Genomic DNA, 27206 nt, shown 5'->3' with positions numbered 1-27206 from the left:
CAAAACAAAAAACCCCAAACCAAACAACACCTCAGGTGGCCAGCTTTCCAAAAACCCCTCAGTGTACATCAGGCTAGGAACAATGTGGCGTTCACTACAACATGAACACTCAAACCAATTGCACATCCCAGAGCTCCGGCACCTCTCTTGGTTTGCTTCAGCTTTTTGTGGTTAGTGGGTGGGATTTGTTGGGTTTGTTTTTTTTTTTTTGCCTTCCTCCCTCGTTGCTTTTGCCTTAAGTTGACCACCAACCCCCTTTCCTCCAAGTGTTGCAAGCTGAAAAGACCACAGAGTAAGACTTTTACTGGTCGGGCAAGAAAAGCCTCTCCCTACATTCTACTGTCTGATGAGATTTGAGAGCAGCAGGTAGTTGCTGTCAGCAGTCATTTTCTTTTTTTTTTTTTTTTTGCCAAAAACTATAAACAAAAAAAAAAAAAAACCAAAAAAACCCTTTTCAAATAAAATACAACAGCCATCCAATTTCTTGAAGGTCTACACCATGTTGTGATGGTTATTCCTCTCAATGATGTCCACAGGTGAAAGGATCTCCTTCCGGATGGGTGGTGGAGGCAGGCAAGACTTTGTCTTGGGTTTGAAGAGATCTGAGACGTAAAACACCTGCGGGGAGAAGTGGGAAAGGCAAAGTTAGGCAGGCTGGGTGATGATTTGTGCTCAAAGACTTCATGCACAGAATATACAGGTATGTTTAACCTGCAAAAATAGCACGTTTTGTGTGTGTGTGTGTGCTGTTCACAGGCTCACAGGATGTTAGATCTTGAAAGGGACCTCCAGAGACCTTCCAGTCCACCCCCCCTGACAGAGCAGCACCACAGAATCCAGCACAGGTCACACAGGAACACATCCAGATGGGGCCTGAAAGTCTCCAGAGAAGACTCCACAACCTCTCTGGGCAACCTGTTCCACTGTTCCGTGACCCCCACAGTAAAGAAGACCCTCCTCATGTTGAGGTGGAACCTCCTGTGCTGCAGTTTATATCCACTGCCACTTGTCCTATCCCAGGGTGCAAGTGGGCAGAGCCTGTCCCCTCCCTCTTGACACTCAGCCCTCAGATATTTATAAACATTTATTAAATCCTCTATCAGTCTTCTCTTCTCCAGACTAAACAGCCCCAGGTCTCTCTGCTTCTCCTCATAAGGCAGTGCTCCAGTCCTTTTGTCACCCTGGTAGCTCTCTGTTGGACTCTCTCCAGCAGATCCCTGTCCCTCTTGAACTGGGGAGCCCAGAATTGGATGCAGTATTCCAGGTGAGGTCTCACCAGGGCAGAATGGAGGGGAAGGAGAACCTCCCTGGATCTGCTGGACACACTCCTCTGAATGCACCCCAGGATCCCATTGGCCTTCTTGGCCACAAGGGCACATTGCTGTCCCATGGACAACTTGCTGTCCACCAGGACTCCCAGGTCCTTCTCCACAGGGCTGCTCTCTAGCAGAATGCCTGATGAATGCCTGCCTCTAACACTGAGAGCAGTGAAATCTCCAAGTGGCTCAGTCCTCACAAAGCACCATGTAAAAAGAGTACAGAGCAAGTTCATGTCTCACTGCCTGATCACCGAGGGCAACAGCCAAACCTCCGCTGAGTGGGTTGGAAAGCCAGGAAACAGATCCACGGCCCACACTCCTATAAAATCACACAGGTCTCTCCAAAGGGCTGCCCTGACTCATGCTGAGTGGCTTTAGGGATGGAGTCAGGTATGAAACAATTCATTCAGCCAGACTTCAGGTAAGCAATTAAAAGCTTTCAGAGCAAAGCGGTGCTAAGTTATCAGCCAGGAGTCAACTGTGCGTGATGCTCTCTCTCCTCAGGCCCCACCAAGGCACCAGTAGAAGGGCAGGGTCTGGTCCTGAAGCCAAAGCCTGAGGAGAGGAGAAGCTATTCCTGACTGCTCCTTCCTAAGTATCCCGTGATGTAACCCCGCTCCCGGATGTGAAAACCCCAGCGCTTGGCAATTTCGGGAGGCAGCAACACAATAAGAAACAAAGTGCTGGAAGGAAACTTCCACATCCTCCCTTGGCAGCCGTTGCACAAAGCTTATCAGCCCTCCAGGACTGGGGGCACTTTCTCCCTTGCCAAACCTCAGCCCTGTGCCAGAAGGGAAAAGAGTCAGAAGGCAGAGAGCCTCTGGATGGGAACAAAAAGTGGCAAGGAGCGAACAGGGCTCATCATGAGAATAGGTAGCCCAGGGAGGTGGTTGAGGCCCCATCCCTGGAGATATTCAAGGTGAGGCTTGACAGGGCTCTGGGCAACCTGATCTACTTGAGGATGCCCCTGCTGACTGCAGAGGGGGTTGGACTAGATGGGCTTTGGAGGTCCCTTTCAACCCAGACCATTTATGCTTCTATGTGGCTAGCTGCTACCAAAGCCCCAGACTTCACTCCTGTCGCTGGCTCCCTCTCCCAGCCCAAATCTGCTGCCTCATTTCAGATCAGCATTGATAACGTGGACCAAGCTGTGGGTTTGCTGAGCTGAAGCCTTGGAATAGCCTCAAGTGGTGTAGGAATTAGGCAGCACATATGAGTTTTCTCCCATAGGGCTTGAAGGTAACATGTAAGCACCAAGAGAAATCAGGAGCTGGGGGGAAATTAAGTCTGAGGTGCTCAAAGGAGTAATAATAGATTAGGACATCCAGGCTGTGTAGCACAGGGAGGGAGTTTTCCCCACATGTATCTCCACATTTTCTAGCTACCCAGAGCCCTATGCAGCAGGTCTGCTCGTCCTTGGACACAACTTGGGCAAGTCTGTAGCAGCAGGGGCAGATAAGGAGCTGAGCTGAACAGACAGCAAACCTGCTCTAAGCAGCAATTTACTCCTACAATGATAACCAGGGGGGGAGGAAGCTCAGCTATTGTTGTTCAGCATTTATTGCTCTGTGAAAAGGCAGGGAAGGTGCTGACAGAGGAACCAGCTCATTTTTCAGTAGCGTGCTGGTGTCCAGTTGTGTAACAGAGCCAAGAAAAGTTGTTCAGAGGGCATCCAAGTGGCACCTTTGGTTGGTTAAATAACAGGATCCAGCTGGTCCCGTCGAGGATGACAGGCTGGAGACTGGCCTCTTGCTGCAGCACTGCAGTGTCGAACTCCTCTGGCAATGGTTTTCTTTCGGGACATTAAAAAGTACAAATCCCCTGATTGGCTGGCTTGGAGCATTTTTGATGCCATCTCACTCACCTACCCACCTCAGAGAGCTGGATTCAATCAAAAAGATGTCCAATTTCTGCCCCAAGACAGCCGTGACGAATCAGTTTCTGGGAGGGGATTGCGGAGTGCAAGCAGTACAGGAGGATTACAGCCAGTCTGCTCCTTATTTTGGACAGGAATGAATTATGGTGGAGTGTCATCTCGGGTATTTTAGCTTTTGCTGTGCTGCTTGCTGCTTTCCAGGGTTTAATTCAGAGCCTGGGTAAGAGGTTCCATTTCTCTTTAAACTGTATTTCACTTTTAAGATGGCTGGAGGTTATGTAAACACTTAGAGGAATCATGAAACGTGATCTTTGGGGGTTAAAACTGTGTTAAATCCTGCTAATGCTTGAACTGTTGAACACAAAAAAGGCCTAATAAACCTGCAAAGTTTTTCACTTGGATTAGCTCCATTTCCTGTAGAAGGTGCTCTCCACCCATAAAGAAAACTTGATGGCAGAGGACTGGGAGCCTACTACACAAAGTGAGCCAATATCTTCCCCTTTCACTTCATTCTCACTCCTTTTCGTGACACTGAAGAAATCTTTTATCACGCAGGAAGAGGTCAAAACAACTCCTCTGAGCTAAGCAGAGGGACACCAGGAGCACGTCCTCCTGACATCTCCGCTTTTCTCTCTCTGTCAGAGGAGACAAACTACAGGCCACAGAGCAGGCTGCCTACAAGGAGCACAAAAAACTGTTTCCATTTAAGAAATCCTCAGCATATTTCACCCTGGAGCTGAGTCTGAATGTTTCATCAGCTGGAAGCGCTTGACACTGATGTTTTCTGCTTGTTATTTCAGGCACTGAAGGACAAACGTGTCTGCTGCAGCACAACCTGGATTTAAGCTCTGGCAGCCCTCAGAGGTGAAGCCCACAATTGGTTTCTACTGAGAATTACAGCCTGATAACCATGGTATTTTAACAGCCCTTGCCTATCATCTGAGTGGACCCTTGAAGGCTTTGCTGGGGGAAGAGAGAGGTTGGAGATGGAGTCTCCAGGTCCCTCCCGGTGCTTCAGAGCATCCTGTGCAAAAGAACTGATCACAGAGCTGGGCCAGGATCCCCAGGACATCCCAGTGACTGCTCAGATATAGCAGCAACTCTAGCAAAAAGCTGCTAAACTATACATGCAATGCAAACTCCAGGGAGTCTCAGGGTGACCCTTCCTGCCAGCTCCCAAAAGAGAGGATAGGCAATGGCTCATGCCAGCCAAGCCAGGTTCAGAAGAACATCATACTGATGATTCTTTGAAAGCTCATGAAACGGGGCAAGGGCAGTGTTTGAACTCTGCCCCAAGTCCTAAGCTGCTGCCTGAGATGTCCCCAGCTACCAAGCCATGCCTGCAAAGTCTTTAGAGACAACAGTCCCCTCCACGAGCCAGGTGGGAAGAGCAGCACAGGTTGCCCTTGGCTTGCAGGCAGACATAAGCCTGCTTGTGGAAGTCCAGGCAGCTGCTTCCTATGTCGGTTTACCTTGACACAGGAAAACCAGCCCAGCACCACCACAGCCTCCCCTTCCCAGCACAGCTTCCAGCTGCTGGAGGGCCGGGAGGGGACAGCCAGCCCTGCTGCTCGGCCCGGCCGGGAGGCATCCGGACACCCGTCTCCAGCATCCGGAGAGTTATTGTCCTTCTGAAACCACTGCTGGGATCCAAGGATGGATCTCCTGGTCCCTACTTCCCCTATACATTGCTGTTCTCCCACCCCTCAGCCAGAAAGGCACACTGAGAGGTAAGCATCCCCTTGTAAATGCCTCCTGGGGATGTGCACTCCGTGTCTCAACAATTCCACAAGAGACAAAGTGCAATGCCTGCACTGAGTGAAGCTGCTTCACTGCTCCCCTGCATGACCCAGGGCCACCTGCAGTGCCACAGCTGACTGCTGGGACAGGAAAAGTTACCAGGGGTTTGGAAGAACACCCTGACAATACTGGAATGAAAGAAACAGGACCTGTAATGCTATTGCTGCAGGGTGCACTCACACACTTCTGTAGTATTATCCCTCTGCATGTGCCAGCCCCACAAGGGACACTGGCACCAGGCAACAGCAAAACTCAGCAGCTACTGCTCAGAGAGTTCAGAATGCTTCATAAAAACTGCCCAACAATGACAGTTTTGTCTTGGCTTTGGCATATCATCAACGAGTGGGAAGCACATAAATAACCTATTTTCTCTCCTTGCAAAATATAACATTAGTGGACTTAATTCCTTGCCTCCAGGGCCGCTTTACTTTTAGATCAGTTAAGAAAAGTAAGCTGTAAGCTGTTAAAACCTTGCTTTCAGGAGTTGGTGCAGGCACAGGGAACAAGCAAACCCCCAGCCCCTTGTTTCTACCAACCCAGTGCCCCCCACCCTGGCCTGCTTTAGCTATCTGCATGTGTCTCTTTGAGTTACAGGGTTGCACAATCATCAGGTCACTCTTTGGGAAGCAAATTCCATGAGAACAAACCCAGCAGCCAAAGACAAGTAGGGGCAGAGCCTTTGTTTTGCTTCTTTCTCACAGGCCCCTTCTGGTGTGTTAAAAACCCACCACCAACACAGGCACCCTGCCTCCCTTTGCTGGGCAGGCACCATTCCTGCTCCCATTTTGGCTGGGAATGTGGAGGGAAGAGCTATAATCCCAACCACCTCAACCTCCCCACTTGTATGCCTTGCAAGCAAGTTGGTGCTTGCTCCTGAGAGCAGCTGGAGAAGCAAAGGCTGCTGGCCCAGAGGACAATACCCTCCCTTGCCTGAATGCCTATCAGCATCTCAGCACCCCTCTGCCCAGGAGCCTCCATGATCTCAAGGCTGATGGGGAAACCCCCTAAATGATGATTTTTTTTTTTGGCTGAATATGCAGTTTGAGTGAGAGAGAAAAGAGGAATTGCTTCACCTCTCCAGCACAGCAGTGGTGTTTGCTCTTGGGGAGGAGAAAGCAAAGGAGGGTGCACCCACCAGCACTAAGTGCCCACCAGAGCACCCACCACCAGACTTGGTAGGGTGCTTTGCTCTTGAGCTGCACTACACCCTGCAAACAGGCTGCTCAGGGAAGTGGTGACATCATCCCTGGAGGTGTTCAAAAAACACACAGAAATGGCACTTTGGGCCATGGTTTAGTGGCTGTGGTGGTGTTGGGTAGATGGCTTGAGTTGATGATCTTAGAGGGCTTTCCCAACCTTAATGATTCTGTGATTCCAAACAAGGTTTGCACATGAAGCCCCATCTTTGGAGATATTCAGGGTGAGCCTTGACAGGGCTCTGGGCAACCTGATCTAGTGCAGGATGTCCCTGCTGACTGCGGGGGTTGGACTGGATGACCTTTGGAGGTCCCTTCCAACCCAGACCATTCTATGATTCTATGCTGTCACACAGGGATGATACTGGAGTGAGTCCCTGCAGCACATCACCACCTGTAACAGGGGGGAGGGTGTGTTACAGAATCACAGGAACATTCAGGTTGGAAGAGACCCTCAGCATCACCAAGTCCAACCCAGAACCCACTTCTACAAGGTTCAGCCCTAAACCAGATCCCCAAGCACCACATCCAAACCACCTTGAAACACATCCAGGCTTGGGGACTCCACCACTTCCCTGGGCAGCACATTCCAATCCGTGACCACTCTTGCTGGGAAAAATGTTTCCTAATGTCCAGTCTAAACCTACCCAGTGGCAGCTTGAGGCCATTCCCTCTTGTTCTATCACTAATTACCTGTGAGAAGAGACCAGCACCAACCTCTCTACAATGTCCTTTCAAGTAGTTGAAGGCAGCAATGAGGTCTCCCCTCAGCCTCCTCTTTTCCAAACTAACCATCCCCAGCTCCTTCAGTCTCTCTTCATCAGATTTCTTCTCCAGGCCCCTCCCCAGCTTTGTTTCCCTCCTCTGCACTGGCTCCAGCACCTCCACATCTCTCTTGTACTGAGGTGCCCAAAACTGGACACAATACTCAAGGTGTGGCCTCACCAGAGCTGAGTCCCAGGGGACAATCCCCTCCCTGCTCCTGCTGGTCACAGCATTTCTAATCCCAGCCAGGATGCCATTGGCTTTCTTGGCCACCTGGGCACACTGCTGGCTCCTGTTCAGCTGCTTGTCCGTTAGAAACCCCAGGTCCCTTCCTGCCAGACAGCTCTCCAGCCTCACTTCCCCATACATGAACTCACAGCAGCAGGAGCTGGGGAGGTGCCAGCTATTCCCAAGAAGTCCCCTCACCCCCCCAGCATCCCAGCTGCTGTTCCTCACACCGTGTGTGCCACTCACCACGCAGTAAGCCACCAGGGCCCCCTGTGCAAAGCCTGCCAGCACGTCGGTGGGGTGGTGCTTGTGGTCTGAGACGCGGGACAGCCCGGTGTAAAACGCCATCATGATGAGGGTGAACTGGAGGAGGGGACGAAGCAGCCGAGCTCCCTTCCACGTGAATCTGGCCTGCAGATAAAACTGTGGGGAAGAGAGGGAAACAAAAATAAAAGGGTTGTGTTAATTCGAGCATGGCGAAGGAGAAGCTGTGCCCAAAACGAGCTCAGGTGGCAGAGCTCTGTGGGGCTGGCTGTAGGGCACCTGCAGCCCTTTGGCTCAAGGAGGGAGAGTTATCAAGGAAGAAGGCTGCTCTGCAGATGTGTGGCCTCCCTCCCACAGTGGGGAGAAGAACAGGAGGAATTTTAGCTCATGGCAGAAGTGGATGGGTACAGCTCTTCCTTGGGGAGCTAGGACCTTGGGACCTCCTGTATCCTTCCTCATACTGCAGCCTTGCTTCAACCTCCACACAACATCCCAGTGGGCTGAGTAAGGAAGCTCCTCCTCGCTGCTATTTCAAATAATCATAGAATTGTCAGGGTTGGAAGGGACCTCAAGGATCATCCAGTTCCAAACCCCCTGCCATGGGCAGGGACACCTCACACTAGAGCAGGTTGCTCACAGAGACATTCAGCCTGGCCTTAAAAACCTCCAGGTTTTCCACCACCTCCCTGGCAACCTGTTCCAGTGTCTCACCACCCTCATGGGGAAGAACTTCTTCCTAACATCCAATCTGAATCTACCCATTTCTAGTTTTGCTCCATTGCCCCTAGTCCTATCACTACCTAACACCCTAAAAAAGTCCCTCCCCAGCTTTCTTGTAGCCCCCTTCAGATACTGGGAGGCCACGGTAAGGTCTCCTCGGATCCTTGCCTTCTCCAGACTTGAACAGCCTCAACTCTCTCAGTCTGTCCCCCCAGGAGAGGTGCTCCAGCCAACACAAGCAAGGTCTCAAATTTGGGGCACACAAGACCCATGGCATCCCTCAAAGTAACAACAGGAATCCATACAGCAGTCCCTGCCTCCAGAGCCACCCCCCTACACACACCTATCCAGACAGAGCTGCGGATGCAAAACCCACCTAACACTGCCAATTTTAGATCCCAAACGGCACCGACATTGCTACCGCGCTTCCCAGCCCTGGGGTGGGTAGGAGCAGCCACCCCACCCCACGGGCACAGGGTCACTGCTACCCATTGAGGGAAAAGCCAGGCCCTGCCTCAGCCCAGAAGGATGAAGCTGTGGTGACGTCAAATGGACATTGTCCCCCTGGTGACTCTCAGAGGCTGTTTCCGTTGCGGCCGGTGGGCACGGCCGGTTCCTGTGGGAACCAGGAAGCCAGGCGGGAAGAGAGGGCAGGAAAACGGCAACCTGCTGCCCGCGGCTGGGCGCGGTGGGTTGAGAATTCCACACACCCCCCACCAACATGAAATTTGCCAGGTCAGCTCAGTTGGAAGCAAATGAAAGCTGTGTTTACAAGCAAGAACACCAATCTACAATGGAATGCAATGAATACGGACCAATACACAATATTTACAATATTTACAGGGATTTACAATTAACAAACAGCACAAGGACCTCCCTGGCCAAAAAAAGCCAGGAGAGCTGCAACAGCTTCTCCCTCCCTGCCTCCCCCTTACCCTCCTGTACAAAAAGGACAAGAGAGAGAAGCAGAGATATTAGACCTAGCCAAAATAAAAGTGATGCGGCCAAGGTCAGCAAAGCCAGTTAGTATCTCCCCAGCAAAGAAGGGAGAAGAGAGCGAAATTGTTTTGGGAACCAAATCTTATGGGAGATATCTCTCCAATGGAACTGTTTAGAGTAATCATTATTTTCCTTTTTACACCCAGCAGTCATTTATTTACATTTTTACTACTTTCTGCTCAAGATCTGTGAAAAATTTTAAAGGCATAGTCTAAAACAACCGCGCAGGGGAAGCTGATAGCTTCTCCCTCCCTCTTCTCCACCCCATACACAAAGGGGACAAGAGAAAGGAGCAGAGATATTTTGTTAGACTTAGCCAAAACAATGCAGCTAAGGCCAAGCAGAAGCAAGTTCATCCCTCCCAGAGTGAAGAAGCAAAAAGAGAGAAACATTGTTTTGCAAACTAAATCTTATGGCAGATCTCTCTCTAATGGGATTGTTTAGAACTATTATTTTCCTTTTTACACCCAAGAGTGATTTATTCGCATTCCACCACTTTCTGTTCAAGATCTGTGAGAACTTTTAAAGGTATAACCTAAAACTACCAGACATGGAGGTACCAGAGGAAGTAGTACCTCCCCTACTTCCTTCCAGTGGGGAGGAAGGCTGCAGGAAGGGTGGGAGGGAGGCAGCAGCAGCCTCTGGGCTCAGGGAGGACAGGGGCAGTTGGTAGCATGAAGAGTGAGAAAGAGCCTGGAAAATGCTGCTCAGCCTGGGCCCGGATCCACTGCCATGGGGCTCAGCCACTGCTGGCATTTTCTGCCTGCTCCTCAGTGAAGCGCTGGAAGTCAGACCCAGCATGGCTGGTTGGGCTCAGTGACATCAGAGGGCTGGAGAGGGCTTTAATACCTATTTACAATCCCTTTTACACACTCAGAGCAATTCACACTGCCTTGAGAGGAGAGGGAATGAAGCTCTCGCTGGGTTCTCTGAAACCACAAATGACTTAATGACAACCATTCACCTATGAGAGCAGAATGAACTGGAAAGCTGGTAAGGGGGAAGCATCATTTTGGCCAATTCAGTTCATTTGGCTGCTGCATAAACATCACATTTCCCCCTCTCTGGAGGGAACACATACTGGGCTCCATGGAGGAAATGGAACATCATGGCATTTGAATGGAGCAGATGCTCCAAATTATCCCAATTGTTAGCCAATTAACATCGAAAAGAGCAGTACCAAAACAGCTCAGCGCTGGCAATGCATACTGTGATTTTAGGGAATAGATCCACAAAGCAGCCTGAGCCTGAGAACAGAGCCACATCACCACAGCACACACTGGCCACACCATGACATCTTCATAGAATGGCTCAGGTTAGAAGGGACCTCACAGATCATCTGCTCCAACCTCCCCACCATGGGCAGGGACACCTCTCAACTAGACTCAGCTGCTCAAGGCCTCATCCAACCTGGCCTTCAACACCTCCAGGGAGAAGGCAGCCACAACCTTCCTGGGCAGCTTATTCCAGAGTCTCACCACCCTCATGCTGAAGAACTTCTTCCTAAGCTCCAGTCTAACCCTGCTCTCCCTCAGCTTCAAACCATTCCCCCTTCTCCTGTCTCTAGACACCCTGATGAAAAGTCCCTCTGCAGCCTTCCTGCAGGATCCCTTCAGATATTGGAAGGCAGCTCTAAGGTCCCCCTGCAGTCTTCTCTTCTCCAGGCTGAACACCCCCAGCTCCCTCAGCCTATCCTCACAGCAGAGGTGTTCCAGCCCTTGGATCATCTTTGTGGCCTCCTCTGGACTCTCTCCACCAGCTCTGTGTCCTCCTTATGCTGGGGACACCAGAGCTGGAGGGAGGATTGGAGGTGGGGTCTCACCAGAGCAGAGTCAAGGGGCAGAATCCCCTCTCCTGGCCTGCTGGCCACACTCCTCTTGCTGCAGCCCAGCACACAGCTGCCTTCTGGGCTGCATGAGGGCACTGCTGGCTCCTGGGGAGCTTCTCACCAACCAACACCCCCAAGTCTATTTCTTCAGAGTTACTCTCAACCCACTCTGCACCCAGCCTGGAATTGTGCCTGGGACTGGCCCGACCCAGAGGCAGGACCTTGCTCTCTGACTTGTTGAACCTCATGCAGCTGGCACTGCTTGTGCACATGAAGCTACAGGACAAGTTACAGCTCTTTAGATCTGCACAACAAAGCCCACTGGATAGACCACTGGGCTGGTTCTCTAGTTTGTGATGACAATTTCTGTGCTTGGTGAGCAAGATGAGTCAACAATCAGCACACAGAAATCAGAGGCATGTTCTGCCCAGAAGGAAAAATAACAGCACCCCCAGTACTGGTGAGATAAAACACAGCCAGGTGTAATGCAGCCACCACTGAGTTGGAAAGCTGGAGCTGCACAGCCACTTGCAGTGATTTAACAGCAGGCACTTCATCCTGCAAGCAAATATCTATGTGGGTCATTAGCAGGGAACTGCATTTTCAGTTTGCAGTGCTTAGGCTGCCTGAATTTTCATGGCCATGGTCTATGTGCACCCAGTGATCTGCCACTGAGAATAAACTGAGCAGGCAGGGAAGTGTTCAAGGAAGGAGGTGATAGAGCAAACTGGAGGCCCTGGTGTGCTTAAACACAATTTCTCAGTGCAGAGACAATGCCCCCTGAAAACCCAGCATTTGTGGAGAGCAGCATTTTTAAAGCACACAAAATAGGAAATATTCCTCTAGTGCCACAGCTTAGTCTCAAGGTTATTTTCAGGTTCAAGAGCCTCAGCCCAGTCCAGGTGACAAGGCAAAAACTCAAGGTTCCAGCATGTTGCAGAACAAAATCAGCTCCAATTTTTGTATCTGATAAACCATTACTCTTAGTTCTACAAGGAAGATGTGAAACACAACATCTTAAAGCCTTGAGAACCCCTTAAGAAAGAAACTGGCTGCTAAATAATCTAACATGTGTCCCTTGCGCACAGCACCTTGACATCCCCTCAAACCATTCCATCCCAGAAGTTTGGCCTTACTAGGCCATCTATAAGTGAGGAGGCAAAGTATCAATTACAAATGAGGAATAAAAAGCTAACCCTGAGTTTGAACACACCACCAAAGGAAACACCTTGGGGGCTGAAGTGATTAAAACACAAATATGTTTGTATGATGATTTGCTCCTTCCCAATCACAACTTCTGAACCACAGAATCAGAGATTGCATTGGATTGGAAGGGACTTTTAAAGGTCATCTGGTCCAACCCCAGATGAGGAAAAGACCCAAAAGAGCCTAATCTACATGCTTTGGCCCTGGAGAAGGGGTGCAAAGGCAGCATGGCACTGTATGGGGTGTGCTGGGTGTCACCCATGTCATAGAATCACAGAATTGTCAGGGTTGGAAGGGACCTCAAGCATCATCCAGTTCCAAACCCCCTAGCCAAGGGCAGGGACACCTCACACTAGAGCAGGTTGCTCACAGCCACATCCAGCCTTGCTGCAAAAACCTCCAGGGATGAGGCTTCCACCACCTCCCTGGGCAACCTCTTCCAGTGTCTCACCACCCTCATGGGGAAGAATTTCTTCCTAACATCCAATCTGAATCTCCCCATTTCCAGTTTTGTTCCATTCCCCCCAGTCCTATCACTCCATGACACCCTAAAAAGTCCCTCCCCAGCTTTCCTGTAGGCCGTCTTCAGATACTGGAAGGCCACAAGAAGGTCTCCTCAGAGCCTTCTCTCAAGACAGAACAACCCCAACTCTCTCAGTCTGTCTCCAGAGCAGAGCAGCTCCAGCCCTCTGATCATCCTCATGGCCCTTCTCTGGACACCTTCCAGCACCTCCAGATCTTTCCTGTAATGGGGGCTCCAGAACTGGACACAGTACTCCAGGTGGGGTCTCAGCAGAGTGGAGCAGAGGGGGAGAATCACCTCCCTTGACCTTCTGGCAACGTTTCTCTTGCTGCAACCCAGACTCTGGTTGGCTTTCTGGGCTGCAAGTGCACACTGCTGGCTCATGTTGAGCTTCTCATCCCCAGCACCTAGCTCACACCCACACCTGGAGGAGCAGAATCCAGCCAGACACTGCACTATCAGTGTGAGGATCTTTATTTGAGATCCTTTTACTGCTGCAATATAAGTCCAGGAAAATTTACTCTTCTTCATAAAGAAAAAAAAAAAAGGGGGGGAAGGGGGAAGAGGATAACAGAAGTTTCATATTCTACAGGCATGAGAATGTTGAAAACTCTGCTCAAATACCATGGGGCTGAGGATCCCACTTTAGATATAAGCCCTGATCAGCCTGCTGTGAACTTTGCCCTCAGTATGAAAGAAAAACGAAGTTAGTAAGAGGCGGTCAAAAAGTGAAAGGAGACTTTGGGGGCTGAAAAAGATGTGAATTTCCTGGACAGCTGAGTCAGTGCTATTACCAACAAATGGGAATTTCCTGGCAATATACCCAAAAAACTGCTTTTGAAGGCTTTTTTTTTTTTTTCTTTAAACCTGGGAGTCAATCTGAAGTGCTGACTATTAAGGATTACCAGACTTGGATGAGAACATGGCACTGGATGGAGCCCTTTGTGGAAGAGGATGGAGGAATAATACCACAACCAAGGTTATTTTCACTACAGGGCAGTGAAAGTCAGGAGGAGCATCAACAGGAGCAAGGGTGGATGGAATGAAATGGGATCACATGAAGCAGGAGTTATTTGGAGCTCCCATTCACTGTCTCCTGGCAGAGACTGAGTGACCACAAAGCAGATGGCTCGAAGGAAGTCACATCACTCTTCCTCTGCCAGGGGACTTCCACAGTGCTGGTGAGGAGAGCCTGTGGCCACACACAACCCCAGGGCAAAGCCATCGAGGAGGAGCTGGCATCAGACAAGGGCTAAAAGCGTCACCTCCAGGCTCTGGGGGCTTTCTGCACCCAGAAATCCCATCCTCTTCACACTCTCCTCACCACAAGGCTCAGCTCCATCAACCACGTCCCTTAGTCACAGCTCAAGTTTCTTTCTGGGAAACGGTTGGTCCTGTTTCCGACCATCTGACCTGAAGTTACCTCCATCTCCAGCTGCTCAGATACCCATAGCCAAAGGAGGGACAACCACTCCCCCCAACACCAACTCACCCCAGTGTCATGCACTGCCCTGCTGGAATAAGCCAGCTGAGCAAGGGCAGCTGCAGACTTCAGCTTCTAGCACCAAGCTGGCCAGAAGAAAAGGTCAAGAGGAAGGCAAAGACCTCCCAGTACCAAAGGCGTTGTTAAGAATTTCTTCCTTATGTCCAAACTAAATGTTCCCCGCTCCAGTTTCAAACCATTGCCCCTGATCCTGTCACCAAAAGACCTTCTAAACAGTCCCTCCCCAGCCTTCCTGTAGGTCCCCTTCAGACACTGAACTGTAGGTATAGGTGTTACCCCCCTCCTCTTTCCTCAGCCTGCTATAAATATGTGTGACTGGCTCGCTCAGCCAGGGAGGAACAAAGCAAGGAAAATTAAGACAAAGAGGATCACCCAACAGTAATTTCCCCTCTTAAATTTTTTATACAAAGACCTGATGCTAATTGAGTCTTCTTGGTGACAAGAAGGCTGCGAGAAACTGAGCCCTGAAGTCTCAGCATTTCAAACTGAATCCCAGGAGATTCTGCTGTGTTGCAAGTGCCTTTCCGTGGGACTTTTAACCAAAACCCCTCTGGGGCTTGGCATTATCCCTGTTTTCCTACTAGGAGCCCATGGCCAAACTGCTTCTCACAGAATCATAGAATTGTCAGGGTTCGAAGGGGCCTCAAGGATCATCCAGTTCCAACCTCCCTGCCATGGGCAGGGACACCTCACACTCCAGCAGGTGGCTCACAGCCACATCCAGCCTGGCTGAAAAAAACTCCAGGGATGAGGCTTCCACCACCTCCCTGGGCAACCTCTTCCAGTGTCTCACCACCCTCATGGGGAAGAATTTCTTCCTAACATCCAATCTCAATCTCCCCATTTCTAGTTTTGCTTCATTCCCCCCAGTCCTATCACTCCCTGACACCCTAAAAGGTCCCTCCCCAGCTTTCTTGTAACCCCCTTCAGATACTGGAAGGCCACAAGAAGGTCTCCTCGGAGCCTTCTCTTCTCCAGACTGAACAGCCCCAACTCTCACAGTCTGTCAAAAATAATGAACCTTCCACAGGTTCATCTATGGAAGGATACCACAGGTCACTGCCTCTGTGCCAGGGCAATAGTGCAGCTGTGGTCACCCATCCCCTGGCCACCAAATACTTGGGAAAATCCAGCCCTGTGTTGCAGGAGAAGCCCCATGGGACGCATGGGAATCCAAGTATTTATTAATAGACCTCCTAAAGCTTTCTGGCACCATCTCCCATCAGGTGAGGCAAGCTTGAAAACATTATAATGGGACTAGGCTCTAAGAGTGAAGGCAGGGAAGGCCAGGAAAGACGGGAAGTGACTTATCCTTGAAATATGAAGCATTGTTGGATAGGGAATGTGCTCAGGATGCGGCCGATCAGCCAAGCCTCTGCAGCATAGGCTCAGCCCCATAAAAACCCCCAGCTCTCCAAAGGCTCCTGGCAAATTCCTGGTACTTAAGAGCACTGGCAGCAACCTGCTGTGGCACAGCCCTCACTTCCCAGGAACTGCAGAACAACCATTCTGTTTTGATTGAGATGGTTCCCTGATTAAATCCATCAAACCCACCTCCTCCTACAGGCTCTGGCACGGTGGATGCCACATTGCTAAAGAGGCTTCCAAAAACCTTCATTTATTCATTCATTGAAGTTGGGCAAGACAGTGGGGTTTATTTTGCATTAAATATAATTGCTCTGGGTTATTATCACCTCATTTTATTACAGTTTTTTTTAATTATCTTTGGATACTATCAGCCTCTTCACCATGACAGATTTTCTGCTTCCTTTTTTTTTGTTTTCATTTCTCTGAGGTTTTTCATTCAGGCTCTGGCCAGGGAGCTGGAGTGATGAAGAGCAGAGGCTTGCTGCTAGGTTAAGTTAGAATCATTGAATCATTTCAGTTGGAGAAGACCTCTTAAGATCATAGTTTCCTCATCTCTGCTATGCACTGCATCACACTGTCTTGTCTCTATTTATTGTCCCTTCAATTTATGACCAAGCTACTGAAAGAATTTTCCCCCTGCCTTTTTAAAGCACAAGGCAGTCAAGCAGCTGGTCAGGGAGAACCTGCTACCAGCCTTATCTCAGGTTAGGAACAAGGCAAAAAGTAAAATATAATAATAATAATAATAATAATAATAATAATAATAATAATAATAATAATAATAATAATAATAATAGGAGAGGGAGAAGAGAAGGAGAAAGAGAAGAAGGAGAAGGAGAATTTATTAAAATTAAATAAATTAAAATGAAATGAAATGAAATGAAATAAAATAAAAACAAAATAATAAAATAAAAACTAAATTTAAAAAAGTAAATTAAAATAAAATTTAAAAATAAAATTAAATTAAATTAAATAATTCTTAAGGGATCTGGTGTCAAAACCTCTCCGTGGAGAGGGTTAAGTAGAGCGACCTGTTGCTCCAGATCAGGGCAGATCAGAGGCTGATGAATGTGAATAGCTCAAACACTCCCACATAGCAACAGGGAAGGGGCAGCAAATAGAGATCCAATGCAGCTTTCTGCTCCAAAGCCATGGACAGGAGCTAAATGTCACTTCAGAAGCCTGCTGCAGTTAAAAATAAAAGCAGGCAGCAGGCACTGGTGCAAAGCAGGGCTGGAAAATGAGCCATGAAGGTTTTCCATCCATCACAGGGGAATGCTGCATGCATGCTGTAGTTTTGGGGTCTCCAGTGCACCCCCTGCTACCAGCACTTGTGTTTGTTTCTCTCCTGCTTCATAACTGCTGGATTTTCAGAGAAACATGGGAAAAAAATGGCAAAGCAACATGGTCTGACTGGTGCCCTGTGGAACTGGGTCAAGCTCCAGCAATTTTTGGGTAGTCACTGGCAAAGTGAGTGGGGTGGAAACGGGAGGAGGTGAGCTCTTGCAAAGCTGGGCACAGCCCCCTACGTTTGTCCCCTGCCCTGAGAGATGCTGCAGAACAGGGATCCTGGGCAGAAGGGAAAGCATCAGGCTTGGCTTCCACAAAGGCCACACAGCAGCATTTCCTAAAAAAAATACCTGGATGGACAACCCAAATCTTCATGAGTATTTGGAGAGAAACCTGGTGTTTAAGTTCCAACTTAACAGGGACTGGCAGTCCTTGCTTTTTCAGATGCCAAACTCAAAAGCATCTTGGGGCTGACTTATTTGACAGCCCACACACCTCCTAGGAGATAAAGAAATGCCAGAGTGAGCAATGATTGCCATACTCAGCTCAGAAAGCTCTGGGATGGCAGCAGCAGAGGGCTAAGCCTCCTGAGAAGCATCACTGGGGTGGCTCTGCTGTAACAGAGCTGAGAAGAAACAGCCAAAATGTTTCCTGAAGAAATTAAAAAGTTTTCCGAGACTAAAAGGAAAAAACAAACAAACAAACAAAAAACCAAAGTGGGGGAAAAAAAAGGAAATAATTTAGTATGCTATCCCAAACAGCCTGGAAAAAGCTTAGCAATTAAATTACAGGACTTCCTCACATGGAAGGGGGATCCAAGGCTGAAGAGGAGGAAGGAGCAGTGGTCACTTATCTTTTCAGAGGAGAAAGGGATGGGGGGGAAAGCACTGCTCACAGAGAAAAGCTCACATTTGATATTTTTAACCAAGGAGAAATCACTATTCTGGTTCACTCCAAAATGCTCTGAGTGGGTCCAGCCTCTCAGGGCTGCGGGCAGCGCATCTCTCGCAGCCCTGGCAGGAAGCACCTTGGCAGCCACCCCAGCCCCAGCACAGGAAGGGTAGAGCCATTTCTCACTGACAAAGAAAAACAAGCCCCAGCCCTCCCCTCCGGATCCAGGCCGGCAGAGGCTGCTCCACCTGCTCCTCTAGCGCATTTAGGAACCAGCCTTCACCCTCATCCCAATGGCACATCATCCCCCTCCACTGATGCAACATTTTGGCTCTCCTCAAACTCTCCTCAGTGGAAACCACAATATGGGGTGAACAAAATTGCACAGGTCATCCACAGATTTAGCAGGATTTGGGTTTAATTGCAGCCTTGGCTCCAGCCCAAAGCTTCACACCTCAGTTATCACAGAATGCTTTAGGTTGGAAGGGACCTTTAAAGGTCATCCAGTCCAATCCCTCTGCACTAAGCAGGGACATTGCCAACTAGATCAGGTTGCTCAGAGCCCCTTCAAGCCTCACCTTGAATGCACCTCCTTGTACCTCCCTGGGCAAACTGTGCCAGCATCCCACCACCCTCATAATAAAGAACTTCTTCCTAACATCCAATCTAAACCTACCCTGCTCTAGTTTAAAACCACTGCCCCTTGTCCTATTGCTACATGCCCTTGTAAACAGTCTCCCCTCAGCTTTTCTGCAGGCTTTTTTCAGGTACTGGAAGACCACTTTAAGGCCGTTCTGGAGCCTCCTCTTCTCCAGTCTCAACAATCCCAACTCAGCCTACAAGCCCTGGAGCCTCCATCCCAAATAACCCCACAGGGGCTGGGATTGGATCTTTTCACCACCAGCTTGTTTAGGCTCTTTTTTTTTTTTTCCAACCAGCCCTCTATCTCTGACACTCATCATGCTGTTGCTGCTGCCAAACATGGGTGATTGCCTCTGGAAAGGGGGACATGGGATAAATCAACTCAATCTCAAGCAATGCTGAGGTTACTTACCACCAAATACAGCATGGTGTACAGGGAGAAGGATGCATGCCCAGAGAAGAAGGATTTCCTGCAAAACAAAGCAGGTGCTAAGGACCAGCCACTATAATCACAGAATCACAGTATCACAGTATATTAGAGGTTGAAAGGGATCTCCAGAGATCATCAGGTCCAACCCCCCTGCCAGAGCAGGATCACTTAGGGTAGTCTACACAGGAGTGCCTCCAGGTGGGTTTTGAAAGTCTCCAGAGAAGGAGACTCCACAACCCCCCTGGGCAGCCTGTTCCAGGACTCTGTCACCCTCACTGTAAAGAAGTTTCTCCTCCTGTTAAAGTGAAATCTTCTATGGTCAAACTTGAAGCTGTTGCTCCTTGTCTTATTACTGTGCACCCCCAAAAAGAGCTTGGCCCCCTCTGCTTGACACCCACCCCCCAGATATTTGTACACATTAATGAGATCCCCTCTCAGTCTTCTCTTCTCAAGCCTAAACAGCCCCAGGGCTCTCAGTCTCTCTTCACAGGGGAGATGCTCAAGTCCCCTAATAATCCTTGTTGGATTCTCTCTGTCAGGTCTCTATCTTTTTTGAACTGGGAACCCCAAAACTGGATGCAGTATTCCAGGTGTGGTCTCACCAGGGAGGTACAAAACCAGAATGGTTTGGGTTGGGAGGGACCTTAAAGATCATTTAATTCCACCCTCTTTTCCCATTTAATTCCAACCTCTTTCCATGGGCAGGGACACCTCCCACCTGATCAAGTATTACAACCTTCAGGATTATAGTTTTGCTCACCTGCTGCCACCAGGAGGGTGGCAAAGCAGAGGCGCCCCCACCCCCCCCAATCTTTTGGGTTCTAAAAGCCCTGCTGCTATCCGCCCTACTTGCTCACGAGGCAGAAAGCAAACGGATGGACAGGATGCTGCATTGTTTGTCCCTTCCTGGTGCACTCATGGGACAGCAGATATTTCCAGGAGGGCCTGACAACTCATCGTCTCGCCTCCAGCAACCAGGAAGCCATAAGGAAGTAAGAAGGCTCTCTGGTTGCTTCACTGCAGTGTGTGAAACGCCCCTGGAAATGTCAAAACTGAGTATCTGATGGATTTGACAAGAGAGCTTTGAGGATGAGGCACTGGCATGTGGCACCTCAAGAAGTCCTTTGCTCTGCTGCTTGGGACAGCTTTAGCTGCTCCCCACGAGTTCAGCTCTTAGGGTGAATTCCCACATTGAGCAATCGCTTGGGGAAACAATAGTGTAGGAGTGAAGAGAAAGGAAAAGAAATACTGCTGAGCCAAGCCCACAATTCCCAAGGGAAAGTGCCCACTGCTGGCAGCCAGAGTGACAGCCTCCACACAAAAAGCACTGTCAAGAGGGAGGGGACAGGCTCTGCTCGCTTGCACCCTGTGACAGGACAAGGGGCAATGGATGTAAACTACAGCACAGGAGGTTCCACCTCAACATAGAATCATAGAATCAGTCAGGATTGGAAGGGACCACAAGGATCATCCAGTTCCAACGCTCCTGCCATGGGCAGGGACACCTCACACTAGATCAGGCTGGCCAGAGCCTCATCCAGTCTGTCCTTAAACACCTCCAGGGATGGGGCCTCAACCACTGGGAGGGTCAAGAGCACTGGAACAGGTTGCTCAGAGGGGTTGTGGTGTCTCCTTCTCTGTAGATTTTCAAGCTATGTCTGAATCAAAGAATCACAGAATTAACCAGGTTGGAAAAGACCTTTGAGATCATCAAGTCCAACCTATCACCCAACACCATCTAATCAACTAAACCATGACACTAAGTTCCTTGTCCAGTCTTATTTTAAGCACTTCCAGGGACAGTGACTCCACTACCTCCCTGGGCAGCATATTCCAGTGTTCAATCTCCCTTTCTGTGAAGAATTTCTTCCTAACATCCAGCCTAAACCTCCCGTGGCACAGCTTGAGACTGTGTCCTCTCCTTCTGTCACTGGTTGCCTGGGATGCATTCTGAGATCCATTGTCTGGATGCACTCCTGTGCAAGCTGTGCTAGATTCTATGATCCTGCTCTGGCAGGGGGTTGGACTGGAAGATCTCCAGAGGTCCCTTCCAACCTCTAACATCCTGTGACCTTACTGCGGGCAGAGAACCCCCAAGACGCATTCAGAGCAAGACACCACTCTGGTGGCAGTATCCACCCCCCCGGCTCTGGGCTCTCACCTGGCTTCCTGGACTTTGCTGTCACTTCCCCTGCAGGTGTAGTTTTGGATGTAAACTCCCTTAGCGCAGTTGATGGTGGAGAAATCCAAATCGCAAACCTCCAGGAAGTGCGGCCGCAAGCGCCCGACGGAGACTTTGGCAATGTCCGTGAAGGACTGGCTGATGGCGCAGCCGAAGACGAAGCAGCCCACCTGCTTGTAGAGAGCTGCCACATAGGGGTTCTGGATGAAGGAGTGGGACTTCTCCTTCAGGTAGTGGACCCGGTAGAGCTCACCCGTTATGATCTGCGAAGGAACAGCGACCGGCGGGTTAGAGAAGAGCAAAGACGCTGTGCAAAACCAGAATGGTAGGGGCTGGAAGGGACCTCGAAAGATCATCCAGTCCAACCCCCCTGCCAGAGCAGGATCACCCAGGGCAGGTCACACAGGAACACATCCAGGTGGGTTTTCAATGTCTCCAGAGAAGGAGACTCCACAGCCTCTCTGGCACCCTCACATGGAAGAAGATTTCTCTTCTGTTCCCGTGGCACCTCCTCTGCTCCAGCTTGCATCAGCTGCCCCTTGTCCTATCATTGGACATCACTGAGCACAGCCTGGCTTTGTCCTCCCCACACTGCCCTGCACATCTTTATCAACATGAAGGAGGGTGACCCTCAGGCTCCTCTTCTCCAAGCCCCAGATCACTCAGCCTGTCCTCAGCAGGGAGATGTTCCACTCCCTTCAGCATCTCTGTGGCTCTGTACTAGACTCTTACACGCAGTTTCCTGAGGTCCTTCTTGAACTGGGGGCCCAGAACTGGACACAACATTCCAGAGGCAGCCTCAGCAGGGCAAAGTAGAGAGGCAGGAGAACCTCTCCTTGACCTACTAACCACAGCCCTTCTAATCCACCCCAGGATGCCCTTGGCATGGCATGGGGTGAGACAGCTCTTGGCACTTCAAGCATCTCAAATCAGGAATCTGTTTCTATGATGAGGAAGGAGGGAATCATAGAATGCCAGGTTGGAAGGGACCTCAAGGACCATCTGGTTCAACCCTACTAGATAATAGTTCACTTGAAATGAGCTGGCCCAGCATCCTGTCAAGCTGAGTCTTAAAACTGGCCAATATAGGGGAATCCACTGCTTCCCTTGGGATAATATTCCAAGGGAGAGTCTATAGCCCAGTATCTCTCCATCTTCCTCCTCTTCCCTCTCAAGAAGAGATTGTAGTGCTTAAAACTTTGTTTATAGGAAAACAAAGACTGAGAAACAGGAAAAGAGAGAAAAGCTACATTTTGATGCAGCCTATTGGCCTACCTTCACAGGAGTGAAACACCACCCTAGATCTGTTCCAGTATAGTGGAAACAAAAAATAAATCAAACACAAACCAGATAAAGAATCTAGTCTGTGTTTGGGAAGGAGAGGTCAGATCCACTACCCTCTTGTCAAACTGATTTGGGAGGAAAACAAATGAACAACCTCCAAACATGCTTATCTTCCTCTTGGAAACCCAGGAACGCAGCAGGAGAAGACTCAGAAAGCCACAAAGCTTTCCACATTCTGCCTGAAATTTTGCTGACACCCAACCCAGTTCAAGTTGCTCAAAGCCTCTGTGTAAACACCAGCTGCTTCTGGACATTTCAAGGGGTGACAAAATCACTGAATGTTAGGGGTTGGAAGGGACCTCCAGAGATTATCAACTCCAACCCCCCCTGTCAAGGCAGGATCACCTAGGGCAGGTCACACAGGAACACATCCAGGTGGGTTTGGAAAGCCTCACCATTGTGTTTCAGCAACTGGACAAGAAGAAATGGCCTCAAGTTGTGCCCAGGGGAGGTTTAGGTTGGATATCAGGAAAAATATCTTTACTGAAAGATTGATCAGGCACTGGCACAGGCTGCTCAGAGAGGTGGTAGAGTCACCATCCCTAGAGGTACTCAAAAAATGTGCAGAAATGGCACCTGGGGACGTGGTTTAGTGGCCATGGTGATGTTGGGCTGACAGACTCGATGATCTTAGAGGTCTTTTCCAACCTTAATGATTCTGGGATGCTTTTCTTGTGTCAGGGTGGTCATAAATCACTGTCAGGGAGCAGAGGACAAGGCCTTTTCATAGCCCTGACTCTTTAAAGGCAGGTTAATGAAAATCAGGCTGTGAAATAACTCCAAATATCTCAACTCTCCCAAAGACGCAAAGGCTTAAATCGTTCTCTGCTACACACCTAGGTTTTGAACTCCAGATTTACAGCTTTAGGATTTTATTCATTACTTTAAATGTTTTTATACCCAAGTAATAAATTGAGGAGGTGAGGGTTTGGATTTTGTTGGTTTGGGTTTTTTTTCCAGCCCTTTCTCCCTGCCTCTCTCTAGTCATGAGGGCCACGATATGTAAAATTAACTGTCCGGGAAAATGCCTTCATGTTAATCCCTTTCTGGAGCAACCAGCAGTATTCCTCCTGGCCTGGCAGCCTGCCAGTGGAGTGCAGGAGACAAGGCCCCTGCCTACCTTTTTTAAAAAGCTTGACACAACCTTTGGAAAGAAACAAACTGGAAAAGCATGGCAATTAGATGAAGAGAAGATGAAGCCGTGTTGTGTGAACTTGGCCATATCACTGCAGGGGGAAAAAAAAACTCTCAGCTTGACCTAAGGCAGCTGAAACGGCAGCTAAAAAGGCTTTAGCACAAAGAGATACAACTAAAATAAGAAGCCAGCAATAAAGATACTTAATATGAGGCAGCAATATGCCCCTGCAGCCAAGAAGGCCAATGGCATCCTGCAGTAGATTAGAAGGGCTGTGGTTAGCAGGTCCAGGGAGGTTCTCCTGCTCCTCTACTCTGCCCTGGTGAGGTTGCATCTGGAATATTGTGTCCAGTTCTGGGCCCCTCAGCTCAAGAAGGACCTCAGGACTTGAAAGAGTCCAATGCAGAGCCACAAAGATGCTGAAGGCAGTGGAACATCTCCCTGCTGAGGAAAGGCTGAGGGAGCTGGGGCTCTTCAGCTTGGAGTGGAGGAACCTGAGGGGTGACCTCATTCATGTTTATCAGGATGTGCAGGGCAGTGTTGGGAGGACAGAGCCAGGCTGTGCTCAGTGATGTCCAATGACGGGACAAGGGGCAATGGGTGCAAGCTGGATGCATTCCTGTGTGACCTGTGCTAGATTCTATGGTCCTGCTCTGCAGGGGGGTTGGACTCAATGATCTCCTGAGGTCCCTTCCAACCCCTAACATCCTGAGATCCTGTGACATGGAGGATCCCAAAAGCCTAAACTCACAAGAAGGAGAGCTATAAGTCTCCAAACTCAGGGCTTTTGCAGAGGGGAGAGGAGATGAATTAAGGATGACATCTGATACTGGCAGATGTGCCATTACTCCAAGCTCACAAAACAGATCCACGCACGCCCGAGGCTCTTGGCTTGGGCAAGGCATGTGACCATTTCAAACATGGGAGCAACAAAAGTCTGGGGATTTGTATTTTTCTCTCCCCCTTGGTGGTCTGGGTAATTGCACACATGTAGCAGATTGTAAATTGGAGCCTTCATTCCCTTTCTAACGTGCTGCTGGGCAGCCATGAACTCTCCCCTGCTTAGTTAAACCCATGGCTCAACCTTAATGAGAAGCTAAAAATTGGGTAAGCTTGTTCTCTTGGCAAGTGCTGTCCCAGATAAAGCAGGACGGTGAAAAACTAATGCAGCACAGATGTGCATGGACTGAGAGGACATCTTGGAAAAAGAAAGCAAGTCCTAAAGCTATGAAGCTCTTCTCAATGCCTTCTGCTTCTTAAGTGAGCCACCCATGTGGGACCTGTGTCACACCTATGTGATGGGCACAGCTCCCGGGGGACTGACACACACACTTTTAGAAGGATGGTCCTGAAGAGAAGCCAATAGCAGAATCTTTCTGTCTGTGAATGCCTTCTGCAGGCTTTTGGTTGTCCTGCCCATTTTACAAGGTATCTGCAGCAATCCAATTAGCCTGTAATTACTTTTAGAGCTTTTCTAATCACTTATGCCTCGGGTGCAATGTTCTCTGTGTCTAATCACATTGAAGTGTATCACTTTCAACTGCAGAGCAACCTGCTAAGCCAGCTGTGTAAATACATAAAAATTCCTTTTCTTAGGTGTTTCTCAAAGACTTTCCAGAGCTATCAGTTGTGGGGACACAGGGCACCATGGCAATGGTGTGACGTGAAGTTCAGGAGAAGGAAAGTATCACCTTCCCCTGGCCATCCAAGGGGATGCTTCTGTGGCCATCAAATTAACCATCTCCCAGCAAGAAGAGCAGTCAGAAGAGAGGTAAGAGTGCACAGCCCTGGGAGGGGTATGAGCCTCCCCAGGGTCACCTGCATGGAAATTTGCCTGAAGTCAGCAAATATAGAGGCATTAAACTAAATGCATATCACAGAATCACAGAATCAACCAGGTTGGAAAACACCTCAGAGATCATCAAGTCCAAACTATTACCTAATACCTAACACCTCCTGACAACTAAACCATGGCTCCAAGAGCCACATCCAAGCTTTTCTTGAACACTTCCAGGGATGGTGACTCCACCGCCTCCCTGGGCAGCACATTCCAATGGCCAATTACTCTTTCTGGGAACAACTTTCTCCTCACCTCGAGCCTAAACTTCCCCCTGCACAGCTTGAGACTCTTGTTCTGTCACTGGTTGCCTGGGAGAAGAGACCAACCTCCACCTGACTACAACTTCCCTTCAGGTAGTTGTAGACAGCAATAAGGTCTCCCCTGAGCCTCCTCTTCTCCAGGCTAAACAACCTCACATGCTGATGGAAGCAAAGGTCTTCGCCTCTGCCATTTACTTAATGTGCACTCTGGGTGTCCTCAAGCCATGTAAAATATGACCTGGACCTTTTTTACCCCAGGCTTGACTGCCCATGACACCACATAAAGCAAGGGCATGAAATTTTGGCTGCAGCAACCCAAACACCAGCTCTCTGGAAGTCCTCAGAACCACTGCCCTGCCTTCCAAAGGCAAACACTGTGAGCAAAAGGAGTGGAATCAGTGCTTTGTGGATTTGGAAGGAATTCCTATTATGCTATTCTGGTATCTGGGTTGCATCTGAAATAAAAAAAGAGAGGTCAGGCTGACTTGAATTTTCCATGCATGCTGCCATAGCAAAGAAATCTGTTGCTTCAATTCCTCCTTAGCCATTTGTATCACTTAACAGCAAATCACTGAGCTTTTGAATTTACCTTATCCAATTACATTTGTTGTGGGCACAGTGAAACCAGGGCAGAAACATCTAAGTCTTTGGGGATTTTCTTTCCCTTTTAATTGACCTGCTGTTTGGTGGCAGAAAGCTGATGGATCACATAGGCAGCTGATTATGTTTCCAGTTTCTCTTCCAACTCCTGTATTTGCCACAGCCTCATTACTGATCAGAAGCACACTCTGCATGGAGCCAGTGTGCTGATAGTTCCAGCAGTAATGTGAAAATGAGAGGCTTTTTCATTTCATTTTTATGGCTTTTCCACACTCAGGGGTAATTCACCTGCAGGGTAGAACTTGGCTGTGTTTATAGAACTGGGGGTCTGGCACCTTTCAGGCTTGTTTGGAGGAGGGAGGAAGAAGAGGAACAAGGCAGTTTTGGGGACCTCATTTGCTAAGTGAGTGTATGTGGCCAGGAAATGATGGAGATATTCATAGCAGAAAGCAGCAAGGTTGAGGATGGGGCATTACCAAAGCAGGCACTGTGCCATGCTTAAAATACCTATTGCCCATGACTTTACTCCTATGAGGGAAGATAAAAGCCAAGAACACAAGTGCTCCTCACCTCTTCATCTTCACCTCTCCTAGCTGAAGGACCAAAAGCAGGTCTCTGGGAAAGCACCTGAGCTGTGCTGGCAGCAGGTAAGAGGGAAAAGGTAGGTACTTTTCAGAGGGGAATTTCATCTCCAGCTGGAAGTGTTTAACCAACACCCAGGAGGCAGCTCTTGCCTTCTGTCCCAGCACCAAATAAGTGCTGGTGCAAGGAGGAGGCTCAGCTCCACGGGCTGGATTCAGCTTTTTTGGCTGACATATAAATCTCTCACCCTGCAACCATTTCCTAGCACAGCTCTAGGAAAGCTGGCAGGAAAAGAGAAACGAGGAGGCATTGGAAAGGTGATTCATTAACTCCTTTTTATAGTGAGGACTCTGGGAATATGCTCCCTGTGGAAGGTTTTAATTGTCTTTTTAAAATGGCTCTAATATAACAATC

At 49.1% G+C, this 27206-nt stretch overlaps 1 protein-coding gene across 1 annotated transcript in view; it reads right to left on the bottom strand.

Moving 5' to 3' along the window:
- Nucleotides 1-492: 492 nt before the first annotated feature.
- Nucleotides 493-27206, bottom strand: part of PLPP3 (phospholipid phosphatase 3) — a 64294-nt gene continuing 37580 nt past the window's right edge. The window contains exons 3-6 of the mRNA XM_054384253.1: nt 21011-21294; nt 18832-18889; nt 7431-7607; nt 493-618 (exon numbers count right to left, since the gene is read on the bottom strand). Coding sequence (XP_054240228.1) covers nt 493-618; nt 7431-7607; nt 18832-18889; nt 21011-21294 — 645 coding nt within the window. The remainder of the gene's footprint in view (nt 619-7430; nt 7608-18831; nt 18890-21010; nt 21295-27206) is intronic.

This window comes from Indicator indicator, chromosome 10, assembly GCF_027791375.1.
Source record: "Indicator indicator isolate 239-I01 chromosome 10, UM_Iind_1.1, whole genome shotgun sequence".
NCBI classification, from domain to species: Eukaryota; Metazoa; Chordata; class Aves; order Piciformes; family Indicatoridae; genus Indicator; species Indicator indicator.
Note: the sequence above shows the minus strand (reverse complement) of the source record. Positions and strands in the feature narration are given on the sequence as shown.